At 43.0% G+C, this 16,510-nt stretch overlaps 8 protein-coding genes across 8 annotated transcripts; 5 read left to right on the top strand and 3 right to left on the bottom strand.

The window, feature by feature from the left end:
- Nucleotides 1-135: 135 nt before the first annotated feature.
- Nucleotides 136-1,332, top strand: IPL1 (aurora kinase; the record flags this gene model as incomplete). The annotated part of the gene is made up of 1 exon (XM_002556009.1): nt 136-1,332. One exon carries the CDS (start codon nt 136-138, stop codon nt 1,330-1,332), a length of 1,197 nt encoding a protein of 398 aa, XP_002556055.1.
- Nucleotides 1,333-1,440: 108 nt separating this feature from the next.
- Nucleotides 1,441-3,111, bottom strand: MRH4 (ATP-dependent RNA helicase; the record flags this gene model as incomplete). Its single annotated transcript, XM_002556008.1, has 1 exon — nt 1,441-3,111. The coding sequence occupies one exon, from the start codon at nt 3,109-3,111 to the stop codon at nt 1,441-1,443; it is 1,671 nt and encodes a 556-aa protein (XP_002556054.1).
- A 164-nt stretch (nt 3,112-3,275) lies between these two features.
- SRP72 (signal recognition particle subunit SRP72) lies at nt 3,276-5,087 on the top strand (the record flags this gene model as incomplete). Its single annotated transcript, XM_002556007.1, has 1 exon — nt 3,276-5,087. One exon carries the CDS (start codon nt 3,276-3,278, stop codon nt 5,085-5,087), a length of 1,812 nt encoding a protein of 603 aa, XP_002556053.1.
- A 112-nt stretch (nt 5,088-5,199) lies between these two features.
- On the bottom strand, nt 5,200-5,745 carry NIP7 (ribosome biosynthesis protein NIP7; the record flags this gene model as incomplete). Its single annotated transcript, XM_002556006.1, has 1 exon — nt 5,200-5,745. One exon carries the CDS (start codon nt 5,743-5,745, stop codon nt 5,200-5,202), a length of 546 nt encoding a protein of 181 aa, XP_002556052.1.
- A 1,274-nt stretch (nt 5,746-7,019) lies between these two features.
- PUS1 (pseudouridine synthase PUS1) lies at nt 7,020-8,728 on the top strand (the record flags this gene model as incomplete). The annotated part of the gene is made up of 2 exons (XM_002556005.1): nt 7,020-7,171; nt 7,240-8,728. 2 exons carry the CDS (start codon nt 7,020-7,022, stop codon nt 8,726-8,728), a joined length of 1,641 nt encoding a protein of 546 aa, XP_002556051.1.
- Nucleotides 8,729-8,965: 237 nt separating this feature from the next.
- On the top strand, nt 8,966-10,282 carry RSM23 (mitochondrial 37S ribosomal protein mS29; the record flags this gene model as incomplete). The annotated part of the gene is made up of 1 exon (XM_002556004.1): nt 8,966-10,282. One exon carries the CDS (start codon nt 8,966-8,968, stop codon nt 10,280-10,282), a length of 1,317 nt encoding a protein of 438 aa, XP_002556050.1.
- A 103-nt stretch (nt 10,283-10,385) lies between these two features.
- CEG1 (mRNA guanylyltransferase) lies at nt 10,386-11,792 on the bottom strand (the record flags this gene model as incomplete). The annotated part of the gene is made up of 1 exon (XM_002556003.1): nt 10,386-11,792. One exon carries the CDS (start codon nt 11,790-11,792, stop codon nt 10,386-10,388), a length of 1,407 nt encoding a protein of 468 aa, XP_002556049.1.
- A 120-nt stretch (nt 11,793-11,912) lies between these two features.
- SNT2 (DNA-binding E3 ubiquitin-protein ligase SNT2) lies at nt 11,913-16,376 on the top strand (the record flags this gene model as incomplete). The annotated part of the gene is made up of 1 exon (XM_002556002.1): nt 11,913-16,376. The coding sequence occupies one exon, from the start codon at nt 11,913-11,915 to the stop codon at nt 16,374-16,376; it is 4,464 nt and encodes a 1,487-aa protein (XP_002556048.1).
- Nucleotides 16,377-16,510: the final 134 nt, after the last annotated feature.

Genomic DNA, 16,510 nt, shown 5'->3' with positions numbered 1-16,510 from the left:
TTTAGTGCTTTTTAAAACTAACACCTCGATCATGATTATATCAGCAACGACTTCAAATTATTCGATGACCCGTCATAGGTGATGGTAAACAAGACAAGATGTAAGCAGTAGATCCATAGAAAAGCCCAAAGTTTAATGACTACCGACACTAGGGGTACTATTTTCGGTAAGCTTTTGGGAGTAATGAATGGCAAAAGTACTGCAGGATCAGAAATGCGCCGTAACTCATTACACCAGCGCAATCTTCTTCTCAGTATGCGGCTGAACAGTGGCCCGGGTAGGAAGAGTTTAGGGACTTCAAGCAGAGGGACAACTAGCCACCGACTGACAAAAGAAAACTGGAGGGCATCATTTTCATCTGGATCCAGCAGACTCGGCGTGGCGCCGACTTTTTCAGGCCAGAAATCCCTACAGGATAGCCGATCAAGGGTGTCGTCCCCAGTTAAGGTTGGGGCTGATGATGGACGTAGCTCCCCGGCCAAAGTCCCTTTGCTGAGTGGTACGAAAGCAGACAGCTCACCAGCTCGCTACAAAGACTTCACATTAGATGATTTTGAAATAGGAAAAAAGTTGGGGAAAGGCAAGTTTGGAAAGGTATATTGCGTCAAGCACAAGCAAACTGGTTTTATTTGTGCCCTGAAGGCAATGAAGAAGAAGGAGATCATCCAATACAATGTCGAGAAACAATTTCGACGCGAAGTGGAAATTCAATCTTCTCTAAAACACCCAAACCTGACCCGGCTCTATGGATATTTTCATGATGAGAAGCGCGTTTACCTTTTAATGGAGTACCTTGTAAACGGCGAACTTTACAAGCACCTGAGATCTCATGGTCCTTTTAACGACATCGTTGCGTCCCACTTCGTTTACCAGATGGCTGACGCTTTGGACTATATGCACAGCAAGCATATCATTCACAGAGACATCAAGCCAGAAAACATCCTCCTAGGATTTCAAAATACTTTGAAATTGACGGATTTTGGGTGGAGTGTCACAAACTTGAATAATTCCAGGAGGAGAACGTTGTGCGGTACCATGGACTATCTTTCACCAGAATTGATAAAGTCTAGAGAATATGATAACAAGGTCGATGTTTGGGCACTTGGGGTCCTGACATATGAGCTCTTGGTAGGGACCCCGCCGTTTCTCGAGGACTCAAAAGAAATGACTTATAAACGAATAAAACGAAGGGACCTTAAGTTTCCAGACCATATTTCTAGCCAAGCGCGAGACATCATAAGCAAGCTTCTGGAATATGAGCCGAATGCTCGGATAGCTCTTAGAGATGTCAAAAAACATCCGTGGATTTTGAAAAACCGTCCTTTTTGGTAAAATCCTCTTTCCTAAGATCTTGACTTTTGGGTTGTGTCGTTTTTCTACTGCTATATATTACAAAATGCTAAATATTTACATGGTGTCATTAGTGAACATTAGTGAACATTAAGATAGTGTTTTGTTGTTCCTTACTATCTTTGGAACGGCCTTGGCCCAAGACTTTGTTTTTTTATCAATAATCATAAAAACGCGACCCCCTTGCATCATTCTACCAGTCCTGCCCGCCCTATGTACAAGGTCGATCGAGGTTTTTGGAACATCAAAGAGAATAACATTTCTAACGCCTTGAAAGTTAAGGCCTCTGGCCATCAGGTCTGTAGTAACTAGGACTTTCAAAGACGTATTTTTCTTTCCATGCAAATTCGAACTGGAAGTCGTGAGCTTGATGTTTGAATTAGGAAGCATTGTGGGTTCTCGTTTTACCGTTTTAGAGCTGTCATCTGAAAGCTTCGAAGGTGCCTCATTAAGACGTTTTGGCGGATTCACAAAAGCTGAGATTTTATCGAGCCTTTCAGAAATTGCGTCTTCACCAGTCAGACTAACACAATTGTGACCATACCGTTCAGTAAGCTGTTCGGCGACCTTCTTGGCATCTTTTTTCTCATTAACGAAAATCAAGCACCTTTTTTCAAAACCCTCTTCAGTTCCATCCTTCATAATAGCATAGAGAGCTTGTGCTAAAGCTTTTAGTTTCGAGCCCTTGTAGGGATTCAGGGAAGCATCAATGAGCTTGAAATCGATTTTTTGAGAAATTTTGTGAAGCTTTGGAGTAGTGATTGCTTCGGAAGTTGGAAAAAGCCGATCCATTGTTTTACTGAACTCACTTGGGATTGTAGCTGAACAAAAGATGAGGTGATTGGCGTTGGGGAACGATTTGATCGCGCTGTGAGTTTCTTCTAGCCATGAACGATCCATAAGGGTGTCTGCCTCGTCCAACACTGCAAATCGAACTCCAGAAAGCAGCCTTTCCGGCCTGTTGATTATACGCACCTTGAACATGTTCAAGACTTTCCCCGGTGTAGTTACAAGAAGATCTATTCTTGCCTTCACAGCTTCTATGAAGTCGTTGTAAGAGGTGTCCATATTCCATCTGAATGCATGTAGGCCAAGCAAGTCTGCGTTCAATTTCACGGTTTTGTAAACTTGTTCCACTAGCTCATGAGTTGGTACTAATATCACAGATCTCACGATCGCCTTATCTTTTATTTGATCCCAGCCCTCAGGATCATCCTGCTCTCCTCTTTTCAAGTAATCCAAAAGGGGCGTTAAGTACGCCATAGTCTTGCCAGAGCCTGTTTCTGCGGCCACCATGTGAACCTGTAATTGTCTGTTTGTAAGCGTCTTCGATAGTTTCTGTATGACGGCCACTTGAACAGGAGAAGGTTTAATATCTTTTTCAGAGGCCTCAGTCAAATCTGGACTTTTTGCGATTGTTTCTCTGGAGATGACTTTTTTCACTGCGGTTCTGACCTCGGGAAGAATCTTGAGTTGATCAAAATCTGTCACTTTAGATAAGATGCCTGCTGTTTTCTGAGAGTCTTGAGCATTAATTTCCTTAAGCCCACCAAAAGCTCCATAGTGGAAGATCTGCGAGCTAGGTTCATCTTTTTTGTTACGGTTTGCAGGGCTCTTCTTGATGGTTGAGACCAAACTATGCCTTGATGACTTATTCTTGCCTCCGATTCTGGCCGCACCACGAGCGTAGGTGCTCGAGCATCGAAATGATCCAAGGCTTCTGATAACCGGGTGAGACATGGATCTTAACAACGGGTTCATTATCAATCAAGATTCCACCACTTGCTCATTTGTTCAATTTTGGCTTTTCAAGGTGTTCAGTAGTCAACAGTGATACAAAAATTTTAAATCTTGACGCTGTTGAGCTCAATAAGTTTAAAAAGATTGAAACGAAAAGGGTGGCAAGACTCGCATACTAGCCTAGCATGAAAGACCTGACTTCGTTACTCTCAGATCTCAATGTACAATACAACAGCAATAAACACTTTGAAGCTGCTAAGGTCTGTAAAGAGCTTATAGAAGCTGGCGTTGAAGACAAAATCAGCGTTTTGGGACAGTGGCTAGTCTCTCTAATCAAGAGCGATTGTTACAAGCAGGGCTGGGACCTTCTGAACCAATACGATCAAGAGTTGAAAGGATTGTATCATCTTGAGAGACTTTACATCTTCTACAAGCTAGGCTACACCAAAAGTTTTGAAAAGCTATACGATGAATTAAAAGATATCGAGCAGGCAAATAGCTTCGAAAACAGAGGCCTGCTTCATGTTCGGGCCCAATTTTGCTTTAAGAATGGAAAGTTCGAAGAAGCTGTCAAGATCTATCAGCTTTTGGCGACTCACAACGAACAACAATTAGATAACGAAACGGAGTTGGCTTGCAACGAGAGGGCTGCAGTTGGTTCTACTTATCAATCGGGCTATGAAAGTCTTTTAGTAACATCCCTGAATGAAGACTCATACGATCTGCTTTTCAATGAATCTCTCATCGCCTTAAGAAGAGGCGATCTGGATCTATCCCTCAAATACCTTAACCAAGCATCTTCTTTGGCAGCTCAGGAAGGGTCAGATGATGACCAAAATGCAATTGAACTTCAAAAGGCGTACGTACTCCAAGCCAGCGGAGAAAAGAGTGAGGCAAAAGACATTTTAAACGATTTAGTTTCAAAGACAATGGCAGGGTCGACCATGCACTTGCTCGCTCAGAATAATTTGAAGTCGTTCCATGATTTTTCGAAATACACCACTAATGTGTCTTTACTCCTAAGGGAGCTTGACGTCGCCAAGCTCAGTGGGAAAGTTAGCTCTCTAGGACACGAGCAACAGCAGATAATCCTCAACAACGTCTTGTTTTTGAATTTGTTCAACGGTTGTGGCATCCAATCGAAAAAGTCTCTAGTATCGAAAACCTTGGCTAACTACCGAAAGACAATAGCCAATGTTGTCTTAGAGCCTTACAGCACGCAAGCCAAGAAAATGTTTAACCGCACTATGTCTGCCATGTCGTGTGGCACTGGAGGAAGCGTGTTTGGATCTATTGTTCTCACTGTCCAACTCCAGGTTTTGGAAAAGAATTTTGATGGGGCTATTGTCTTGTGTGAAAGCTATTTGAACAAAAACAGCGACAGTGTTAATTATGAACATCGCGTTGTATGCTACATATTGCTCCAGCTGTACCGTGAGAGCGGAAGATCTTCATCGAGCAACCGGCTTTTAGAACACCTCTTTGCAATTGTTAAGGACAATAACGTTAAGGAGGACCCTGAGTTTTGGCGTTTTGTCGCATTCAATCTTCTCGCACAGGGTTTTGGTTCAAAAGCAGAAGACATGTTCGCCAAGCTGCAAAGAATTTCACCTGAGCTGCAACTCTTTAACTCAAGCTCTGAACAGCATGACGTTTTGAGTTCCGATCTTGACTCTCTTGTTAGCTCTGTTGACGTAGAGTCATTAAAGAAGCTGGGTGCCGCGCCATTTGAAGGTCAGCGTACTCGTATGAGGGACACATCATTAGGAAAGGTCGCAAAAAAGAGAAGAGTTCACAAAAACAGGAAATTTCCTAAGGACTTTGATGCTGAAAGAGAACCAAACCCCGAGAGATGGCTGCCGTTAAAGGATCGGTCAGACTTCAGGCCTAAAAAGAAGCTTGCAGCCAAGCAAACTCAAGGCAGTGCGATAAGTCGGAAAAGCGAGCAGAGCCTTGATATCTCAAAGAAAAATCGGACTAAGAAGGGCAAGAAATAAGGCTCGCACACCCTAAAATCCGTTACGACTGAGAGAATAAATGTAACTTTTGTTCAAATGAATATTTTTAGTGTACACAGATGCTATGCTATGAAAGATGCACGAGACCTCTTCAGGTAAACAAAGTGTCCTCGTCCCTCAGGTATTCGCCGATATCCGCTTGTCTGAAGGCCACAATACCTGTGGGCTGTACGTCTCTTGATTCAGATGTGCTCTTAGAGCTCACACCGAAACCCAGGGGCACGTCATGCATAGAAAATACGATGACCCCTGCGTGTTCGGGAATATCTTCCGACATCTTGCCAACATGCGCTTTCAAAACATGGTTGCCGTAAAGGAAAGGCATCTCCCCGTTGGGCTTAATCCAAATCTTGTACTTGGCATGTTGCGCTAGGATCGTCAACGCTGTGATATGTAGTCTGAATTTGCCAGTCTTGGTGAACTTGCCCAAACACAAACCCACCGACATTAGGTTGGGCCTTGCCACTGAGGTAGCAAGCTTGGCAATGTGCTCCGGAACGTAGTAGACTCTGTCTTTTTGCAATCTGAATACAAATGGCTGATCTTTGTTATCGACCAAAAACTTGATATTTCTGCCAATGTAACCGGCGAGCTTCTCGAAAACTACTTTAGTCTCATCCTCGGTGAGTTGTCTCATGATTGAAGAATACGCCCGCGCAGTGAGGAGCTTTGGGGAAGTGTTCGCTGAAACTTTTGAATTTGATGAAAACTTCGCTTAACTGCTCATCTCATCTCATCGCATTAGAATTAGTCTGGGAAAAATTTTCCATGTTGTAAAAAGCAATACGTATGAAAAGATGCGATGAGCACGTCAGATACAGAGCCAAGGAACAGGCTGGTGAAAGCTAGGTTCCAAAGTCGCCAAATCGGACGATGGGCGGATGTGAAGGATATCTTAGGTTTCGAAATAGTCATTTCTTTGCTTCGTCTTCCTTTCCCAGACCTTTAATCGCCAGGCCGCTGAATGCCGGATCTTTGATAAAAGACGACAGTCTGGTAATTGACATCCTCTGCTTAAAGGTAGACCCTCTCTTGCTGTTACGTATCTGAAAAAGTGCTGCCAGGGTTCTCAAACTCAGGGCTTCATGCGCAATTTCTTGCTTCTGGCCAGTATTGAACGTAATGTCTTTTGACAAAGCAGAGCCTTGAAGCGCAACATACCATGCATGCCTGTTCCTCTTCCATGGCTGATGGCAACACTTCACGCTGCAAACGCCGCTTAATTTCGACGTTTCCCAAGTGCCTGCAAGACAAGAGCGGAATGAAAGAAGAGCCAGGAGGAGCGTGTGTCAATGGCACACGCACAAAGCAACCATAGTAGCTGGAGAAAGTTCATATGCTTAGAGAGCAGCTGAGAAGACCATACAGGCAGCGAGTCGGAGTTGTACTGACCCTGTCAGCAACTCGAGGTCTGCGCACTATGGGCTTCTATATGCTCCGTACAAAAGGCTTGAACGCACTTCAGCGGCTAGTTTGTCAAACAGCCGATCCCTTAGTTGCCAATTGAGCAAAAAGTTGTGCGGCTCGCTTGATCAAAAGATAAGAAGACAATCCTTTTAGCATATATTAAGTCCTCGGAGAGCGCTCCACAACCCTCTGCGAGAAGACTCAACAAAAAAAGTTAGTAGCGCTGTTGTTAGCATTGGATTCATAATGAACTGGAGGCAGGCAACCTTCGAAAACCTAGCATGAGATATCAACGCCGAAGTCCATACGGAACTCTGGCCGGAAGCGAGACTTTGTTGCAGTTTTCGCAGTTTGAGAAGCTTTCACCAGAAGATCACTCGTACTTAGTGCTCCGCTCAAGATTTGTTTGGGCTCATCGCAGGAAACTTCCTTCTGTTGCCAGCATATTTTCTGAAAGGTTACTCACCTTCACCGTTCAGCTAGCATCCGGTGTACCAAGCACTGATGTCCGAAACTAATAATCTAAGACCGGCTTATGATGATGATCAGCCTGGTGAAGAAGCTTACAAGAGAGGTAATCAATACAAGTGGACTAAAGCTCGTAAAGCCGATTATGAAGAGACTGGAGATGACACAGAAAGTTCTAATAAAAAAGCGTATGTATGTGAGGGCAGGTTCTCAACCAATGTGAACTACTATTAACAATGCAACATTTTTGATACAGAAAGATTGACCCAACTGCTGAAGTGAAAATCTCGGGCAATGAAGAAGTCAAAGAGAAAAGGCTGCCAAAGAGGAAGGTCGCTGTAATGATCGGGTACTGTGGAACCGGCTACCACGGTATGCAGTACAACCCACCAACACCAACTATAGAGGCGGAGCTTTTCAGAGCGTTCGTTGAGGCCGGTGCGATTTCGCAAGCAAACTCGAAGGATCTCAAGAAAAGCGGTTTCATGAGAGCAGCCAGAACCGACAAAGGAGTTCATGCCGGCGGTAATGTTGTCTCGCTCAAACTTATCATTGAGGATCCAGATATCATTGCAAAAATCAACTCCAAACTACCCGAAGGCATCAGGGTCTGGGATATCGAGCGTGTCAACAAAGCTTTTGATTGTAGGAAATTATGTGGTTCGCGCTGGTACGAGTACCTTTTGCCAACTTATTCCCTGGTAGGCCCCAAGCCTGGCAGTGCCCTCTACAACGATATTGAGGCGAGCAAGAAGGAGATACCCGGCGTCATGCCCGATGACGAAGAAAGTGCTAAATTTTGGGCTAGCTTTTTTGAGGAAATTGAGCAGAAGTTCACGCCTGAAGAGCTAGAATTGATCAAGTCGTATACTCCTCCACCTAGAGACGAGTTCGACGATGATGATCCGACGTACCAGTTAGTGAAAAACTACAAGTTGATAGAAAATGCTCACCGCAGGGCCTATCGGATCTCAGAAAGCAGGCTTGAGGCGTTCCGCGCCGCGATGAAACAGTACTTGGGTCCTCATAACTTCTTTAACTTTACCTTGGGTAAAGAATTCAAAGATCCAAGTGCAATCAGGTTTATGAAGGAAATTAAAGTTTCTGACCCTTTTGTGATTGGCGAGAGAAACACTGAGTGGGTATCCATTAAAATACACGGCCAGTCATTTATGCTTCATCAAATTCGTAAAATGATTTCAATGGCTACGCTTGTTACAAGATGCTCCTGCCCCGTCGACCGCATCACAGACGCCTACAAACCACAGAAAATTAACATTCCAAAGGCTCCCGCTCTTGGGTTGTTACTAGAGTGCCCCGTTTACGAAGGCTACAACAAGAGATTGAAGGAGTTTGGTTACAATCCCATTGACTTTAGCAAATATCAAGACAAAATGGATGAGTTCAAAATGAAACATATCTACGACAAGATTTATCAGGAAGAAGTCAGCGAGAACGTGTTCAACGCGTTCTTTAGCTATATTGACAACTTCAGCCAAGTCACCGGTGCCCAGTCTGTAGATGATGGAACAGCAAACCCGGCTTCAGCTCAAAAAAGCGTGTTCGACTTTTTGACAGCGAGAGGAATCGTTCCTTCTACTGAGGAATCGCCGAAAAAAGAGGCTGAAGAGGCACCCCAAACCGCTGCTCCCGGTGCTATTTCCACATCGCCAAGCGAAGGAGAAATGGAGGCTTCGACGAATAATCCATCCAAGCCAAGTTCGAACGAGCCCAATGTGGTGTAAGTGGAAAGCAGCTCTCCTGACGATCCGACATAGGATACCAGTAAATCTGAGTTCCCAAAACACCCTGCCCAGCAGGTGTAAATATCAGCTCCTTTGTATGTGTATAGTAAGAACTATGTCAGGTGACATATGCAAATTTTAACATTTTGTCTAAAAGATTTCTTGAATTGTAACCGGGGTTATTGTTAATGAAAACTCAACCGCACAGGTCGCACCATAAGCTAGCTGTGGAGCTCTATGTCACTTATTGGTGTTAGAAATTTTAGCTCAAGCAGCCTAAGAGCTGCAGCTCCTACTCGGGGGAAGGCTCAAGGCTTCGCTAAAAAGGTTAGCGGTGCTAAGACCACTGGAAAGAAAGTTAGCGCTGGATCCTTGTACAAGCCATGGCAGCAAACGATAGCAACTTCAAATCTCAACAAGAATGCGTTTCCTGTTGAAGTGCCAACCTTCAAGCCCAGCGAAATTTCGCAGTGCGTTGACCAGGTAATGTCGTTTTCCAATGCTCACTACAAGTATTTGTACACTCTGGGGTCATTTAAACAAAATCAGTTTAACGAACTTTTCCCACGCCCAATATCAATGGTTAGACGTAATACTACTCAGAAATTGTTCGAATTACTCAAAAACTCACCAGACAGAAAGTTCATTTTAACCGGCGAGTCAGGAATAGGAAAGAGTGTTTTACTATCCCAGGTGCATTCCTTAGCGTTCGAAGAGAATGCCCTTGTCATAAACATATCCTATCCAGAGCTCTTTTTGAATGGTACCAATGATTTCTTTTATGATGGAGCGAGCTACGTTCAACCAATGTACCTGAAACGTCTGCTCAACAAAATCTTGAAGGCAAATAATAAAAACTTATTGTCTTCTATACCTATTTCCGGTAATTATAAGTTCGCTAATGCTGACCCCAAGGACTCCGCAAGCAGGAAGTTTGTCCAAATCACAGGCGGCAAGAGTACACTTTTGGATCTTATTTCAGTTAAAACGTCTCCTCGTAACCGAGGAGATTTATTTCAGGCTGTCATCCAAGAACTCAGCAAGCAAGCTAAAGTTCCAGTAGTATTCACAGTGGACAACTTTTCTCGTATAACAAGCGAGCCTAAATCCGCTTACAAAAACTCCAACAACGAAAATATTCATGTTTTGGAGCTTCAACTTGGAAAAACTATAATGGAAATTGTTAGCGGCAAAGTTTTATTTCCCCACAAGCTGAGTGCTGTTGTTCTGGCAACATCAGGTTGTGACAGGACCAACAGAACGCTCCCAGTGGGACTTCAAAAACAACCACATGATCCATACGTTAGTCGAAAGCACTATGATCATGATCTTGCGTGCCTTCTTTCCAAAGGAAACGTCAGAGAATTTCCTGTAAATAAGTTGAGCAAGCAAGAGCTTCAAAACTTATTAGAATTCTACTACAAGGCTGAAATCATCCTATCAAAAGACAATAACGAAAAAACCATTGAACAATTAGTTGACGAAAAGTATCTTCTCAGCGGTAACGGGAACCCAAGAGAGCTACTAAAGAGTTTGGTGTTACAGTTCTCTTAACTGCATCCTCTGTAATTATATAGCAATCCGTCTATTCCTTCATGTAAATACAAAGGTGTTTTCAGTTCTGCCAGAATTATTGAGACCACCTTTTTTCATTTCTTTACAGCTTTTGTCTTTTGGCTTCAGTATCAGATTCATCATCATCATCAGACCACAGCTCTTCGTCATCATCATCGATGTATTTCGGTTGCTCCGTATTTTGAGGGGCAGGCTGTGTTGGGGGGGCGGGCTGGGTTACACGACGCGCATCCTGAACTTCTTGAAAGCCGCGCTTTTTTTCAATTTGACGCTTCTCCCAGTTTGACTTCATTTGAGCGGTAGCTTCTTCAAGATCCTCGATTTTCACCGAGTCACTGATACTTTCGAGTACTTTTTGAACAACGGACACATAATTTCCGTTAAGTTTGTCATCTCTGAAGCGCAGCATACGCCACACCCCCGTCTCTTGGTCTTTAGCGCATTCTACTATCCTACCATTTAGTGGCTCTCCGAGGGATTTCAGTTCAGTCCATTGGCTATCACTAACGTCAAGATCCGCGAATTTTTTGTATGTCCGATCCAGTACCTCAAGTTCTTTTTTAGAAAACGGTTGCTCGAAGTCATGTAGTCTCGCGTTAACGTCTGCCCCACCTTGCCATATGTAAAGGTGAAACGAAGGCTTCACACCATAATTGTAGAAAAATCTATTTGGATCGTTCTTTGAAAGTGACGTGTCTTCAGCCTTGGGAATATCGAGAATCATCTTGAAGTCAACCGTATTTTCCGTTTCAGGTTTCCATTTTAAAAGTAGTGAGTCCTTACCGCCTACCACATATGGAGTTGTAACTGGGGTGAAGATCAGACCATCCGACACGTGAGGAAGTTTATCAAGAGAGTTGGCAACTTTAACAAGGTCCACGCTAAAACTCATATGTTTCATCGATATCTTGAACGGGAAAGTAGCGCACTGTGCTGGGTAGAGCGAGCGTAAATCATAATATGGTTTGAAAAACTCTTTTCCCAGATGAGCTAGACGAGAGCTCGTGGGTGACTGTACAATGCACCTTCCATTTATCGCCAGACAGTCAAACATAAGGTACCTCAGCTCCTTAACTTTTGTGACAGGGTTAGTTTGCAGTACAAGCTCACCATCTATGAGTGTACCATCCTGAAATGTTTCTAGTAGCTCTTTTCTTGACTGCTTAGGAAGTCGGGGAAACCTAAACCCATTTACTTGATAATAATTGTTTTCCCTATCGATTATGAAACAGCCCTGCTCTTTAGTCACTGGGTTGATTACGATCAGCATTAGTCCACGCAAGCCGTCTGTTTTTTCGCAGACATAGTAGTCCTGCTGTAAAAGCTTCTCTTCTATGTCTGAATGATGAAAGGAAATTGGTTGTGAACCAGGAAAAGTCTTAGCCGGCTTAGGGGAATTCAAAAGCTTGCAGACAAGTAGCCGAATATCTTGTGTCACATTCGCTGGCTGGCGAATGCCAGGGATTTCAGGTGCGGCTCGATTGTCCATTGTCCTATCGTTTTTTGTTTGTTTATTCCTAGTTCTTAGTTAAATATCACCAGGAAAATTTCGAGATACTTTAAACACCTTCCTTGACAAAAAGCTCTGGTGAATGAAGCTTAAGCTAGAATGGCTTCAGAATCCGACGCATCCTCGAGAAGAAGAGCAGTACGAAAAATCAATTACAATGAAAAGGATGCAGATGCGGATCTCGTAAAAAGGATCCAGCTAATGGAGAAAACACGAGAATCTGTAACATCTTTGAATAAAACGAAAGTCTCAAAAAACAAGTATCAGAGCTACCTGAGCAGCAAAAGTGTGACTTGGAATTTTATTCCATCGCTTCCCCCTTCATTCAGGAAGCATAGTAGATTTTCAAACATTTTAGACCTGGAGGACGCACTTATAGATGTCACTACTGACACTTTGAGCCAGGATGGTTCTGCGTTACTAAAACGAAACGACCACATATACATGGTTTCAGAACCTCCGGGTGAGCCCTATTATATCGGAAGAATTGTCAAGTTCGTTGCTAAACCTGAGTTCCGCAGCTATATCGAAGAGTCCCTTGAGTATGTGAACACATTTCCGGCTAAATATTTCCAAGTTAAGATGAACTGGTACTACAGGCCACGGGATGTTCAAGACAAGATCCAAAACCTCAATCCAAGACTTCTTTACGCCTCGCTTCATATGGACGTGTGCCCCATCCACTCCTATCGCGGAAAATGTAATGTTGTTCATCGGTCAGCGTTAAATATTTCTGAAGAATCGCAAAATGAACAAGTCTGGAAGCCAAACACTTTCTATTTCGAACAACTATTTGATCGATATACGCTAAAATTTTATGACATATGGAGTTCGCGTAAACAACTCTTGAGTCTCGATCCCAATTCAGTCTATCTTATCTCTTTGGCCAACATGTACCCATTCGTTTTTACAGAAGAAAGCTTTCCTATCCAGAAAATTATCGATAAGTATGTCTTGGGCAAAGAAACCCCGGACAGAGAAACATGGGACTACAAATGTGGCGAATGTGGAGGGTGGTGCGAAAAAACCCAGCGAATAAAGTGCGACGAGTGTCAGGTTTATGTCCATCTGTTTTGTCTAGATCCGCCGTTGGAGCGCAAACCAATCAAGGGAGTTATATGGATCTGTTCAAGATGCCTACATCACGATAAAGAGTCAGAGAGCTTGACGGAACCCCACTGTCAAACTCTTGAATTTCAAACGTTGCAATCAAGATCAGGCAAAAAGTGCGCTCTTCAAAGTATACCGAGCAATCCGGAAAATCTTTGGTTTCATTATCTGGGCTCAAAAGTTGTTGATTTTATGGACGACATTCTAATACCAGAGCTTGTTCTTCCTTTTCCTCTCAAAAATTCTCGGATAGGCCCGAGATATCAGTGGACCGGATACGAAAAAGAGGTTGAAAAAGGAGAACCTCACAACGGTCCAAAGAACGAGAGAGGAGGCGACGAAACTTCAGAGCTTCTCTGGAAATTTGATTCTTCTAGGATAGGTGATAAGGAACTAAATGAATACACTCACAAATGCCAAAAGACTTTTCCGCCGCAGCTAGATGTTCTACCTCAAACGTCTAACTTCTTGGATATGATATTGAAGTTGCTTATGAGTTGCAATTACAACGCCAACGAAGCTTTTGCATTATGCCAAAAACTCTTATCTAGGGAGACGCTTCAAGAGCCTACGTTCACAACAGAAGAAATCAAAAAATTCGAAGAAGGTGTTGCGGAATATGGCAGTGAACTTCACCCCGTTTGTAAGCATGTGGGGACGCAGCCCATGTCCATGATTGTTCGCTTTTACTATTACTGGAAGAAAACCCCCAATGGAAGACGAATATGGGGCAACTACAAGGGAAGGAGAAAAAACCAGAAACACGCTAACTCGGCCTCTGAACACGCAGTAAGTAGCTTTGGCAAGAAATCTCGGATAAGGAAGCCCTCAAAAACATTACGGGAAGATTTGTCATCCTCTTCTAAGGAGTGGAAGCATATTGACGACTCCTCATTTGACTCTGAAAAAATATCTAATGTTAAAACGTGCTTCAAATGCATGTTTTGCGAAATAGATTATTCACCACTTTGGTATCGTGTTACCGGCGGCTGTGACGATGAAAATATCAAAACTAGGATGCTAACAGGCGTTGACGAGAAAACATCAACGTCCCATAAACTTCCACATCAATCCTTGAAGTCCAAAAAATCAAATGAGAATCCATCTTTAGAGGCTTTATGTATTCGTTGTGCTCGGCTTTGGCGAAGATATGCTGTGAAGTGGATCAGCCCTTTGGATGTCATTAGAAGACTTAACGGAAAGTACGCCTCTAGCATTCGCAACGCCCTTGACGAACTATTGGCTGACCCTGCCGACACAACAATCAAAGTCGCACCCAACCAGCTTATGGAAAAGTGTGTTGAGTGGGAGCTGGCTCAAGACGCGGAGCTCATTTTAAAACAGAGATTCCACATGCTTGACGATACTGAGCGGTACCTGAAAATGAAAAGAAACTGTATTTCAATGCACACCCAGCTCAACAAAGCTGTGAAAAAACTGGTTGATAAAGACCCGCAGGCGGACTCTAAGATGCAAGATGAACTTAAGGAGTATGTTCAGTCAATTATGCAGGAAGTTCGCAAGAAAGAGAAGAAAGCCAAAGCAGTTAAAAACAAGGTCAAGACATCAAAAGCGAAAGAAAATCATAAAATGATACAAACTTCGGGCGAACAACGCAGCTTTAAAAACAATCTGGACACTGCAGCCTTCAAAAGCTCGACGACAACATTGATAGATTCCAATGGTGAAAAAAATGTTGAAGTGAAACAGGAGCGGGTTTTGACGAGTCTCAATCACACTCTACCAGCAGGGGATCACAAACTTCAGGTTTTCGTTGAATCAGGAAAGAAAAAAATAGGCGAAATCACGGTTGATTCAAATTTCGAAAATTTGAGACTTTCGGAAGAGCTTTACAACTATCTACTTGATCTTTCTTCAGAAAATGCCAGCCTCCAAGAAAAAGATTCTCGTACGTGCGACATTGTCAACGTAGCCAAAGCAGAATCGCATATTACAGAGGAGAGTAAGAAACATTACGATCCAACTTGCCTACAGATAACAAATGGTAGCAATGTGCCCATTCTTCCTGGTAATGACTTCTCACGTGTTTTAGAAACTTATCACTGTCATAACCCTCTGCATTACGAGTGGTCACAAGGCGCACTTCCCAAAGTCACTAACGATTTCATACAGAGTGTAATTCGTGGTGTCCGTCCCATTACACAAAACAATATTGGCAGAAAAGCGCGGAACCCTGCAATTGCTGTAGAGGAACCAAATTGCGAGGGAAGCTTAACTCCGCGCAATTTTTGTTGTGTTTGCCTGGAAAATTTCAGTCATGATTACAATGAGGAAATAACGTGTTCAAACTGTGGGCTCAACGCTCACTATTTCTGCTATGGCTTTAAACCTAGAGTGTGCCGCAAAAGTTCAAAAGACGAAATCAAGCTAAAGAATTTGCAGTGGCTTTGTGACACCTGCTCTAATGATTTGAATCCAATATGCTCGACGAATTATCAGTGCTCTCTTTGTAACGCAAAGGAGTCTGACTACGACGGAGGAAAAAAAAGGCTAAGTCGTTCGATACCTGATGCTTTAAAAATTACGTCAAATAATACATGGTGCCATGTAAGTTGTTCTTTGTTCAATCCAGACCTGTCGTATAACTCCTTAGCTCGGCTACAAATTGCAGGAAACATAAAGTCTACTCTTATAAAGTGTGGTGGAAAAGCATGTGTCATATGTGGTGTTAGCGGTGGCGGAATTGTGAATTGCGAGGAATGTGATTTTTCTTGCCACGTTACCTGTGCACAAGACTATCAGAAGTGCTCCATATTGTTCAAAAAATTGTATGTGGATGACGATGCCCAGTTCTACAGTGTGATAAATGATAAAGGACAAAAGTTCCAAATCAAACCTATTATACTTTGTCCCAAACATCAATCATATACCAAAGATACTACCGCACTCAATTATAGAAATGAAAAAGGGACTTCTTTTCTGGAAATCTACTGCAATAATAACAAATGTTTTGAAGAGATGAGGTCCGGGACAGTGAAGTTTAGGGCAATGGACAACAGAGGAGGAATGGCCCTTTCTCAGAAATTTGGTTCTTTGTTTTTAGGCTCACAGACGTCCAATCCCTTTGGCAAAGTTGCCTGTAAAAACTGTAACAAAACCAGCTCAATTTTTTGGTACAACAATGTCTGCCATGCTTGTCATCATCACTTGTCAAATTCGCGCTCCAACTTACTTTTAAATGAAGCTAGTGTGGTAGATGAAAAAGCGACAGTTAACACAGTTCTTACGGATTACTTGCTTAAGGGCTTAGAAAGCACAAAGCCAAGTTTACCTCTCGGCAAAAAGGGAATTAAACGCCAGAACGGCTCTACTGCTTTGAAGGGGAAAAAAAAATTTAAATCTGTAGAAGCTGAAACTCCGTCATCTGGAAAACCTCCTCTGACAATGCCAGTGGTGGTCCAAAATCTTTCTGGTAAGAACATGAGGGTGTAAGATATGTAATTCTTCAATCGAACAAAGCATGTTAGCTACTGTCATGTATCTTGCCTTTGTTGCGTTTGACCGATATGCGCTGCCTTATTGTAACGATGTGAACAAGGGAAATGTGGCTCCGATCAAGAAATTGT

This window comes from Lachancea thermotolerans (assembly GCF_000142805.1).
Source record: "Lachancea thermotolerans CBS 6340 chromosome H complete sequence".
NCBI classification, from domain to species: Eukaryota; Fungi; Ascomycota; class Saccharomycetes; order Saccharomycetales; family Saccharomycetaceae; genus Lachancea; species Lachancea thermotolerans.
This window is presented reverse-complemented; position numbering and strand designations above follow the sequence as displayed.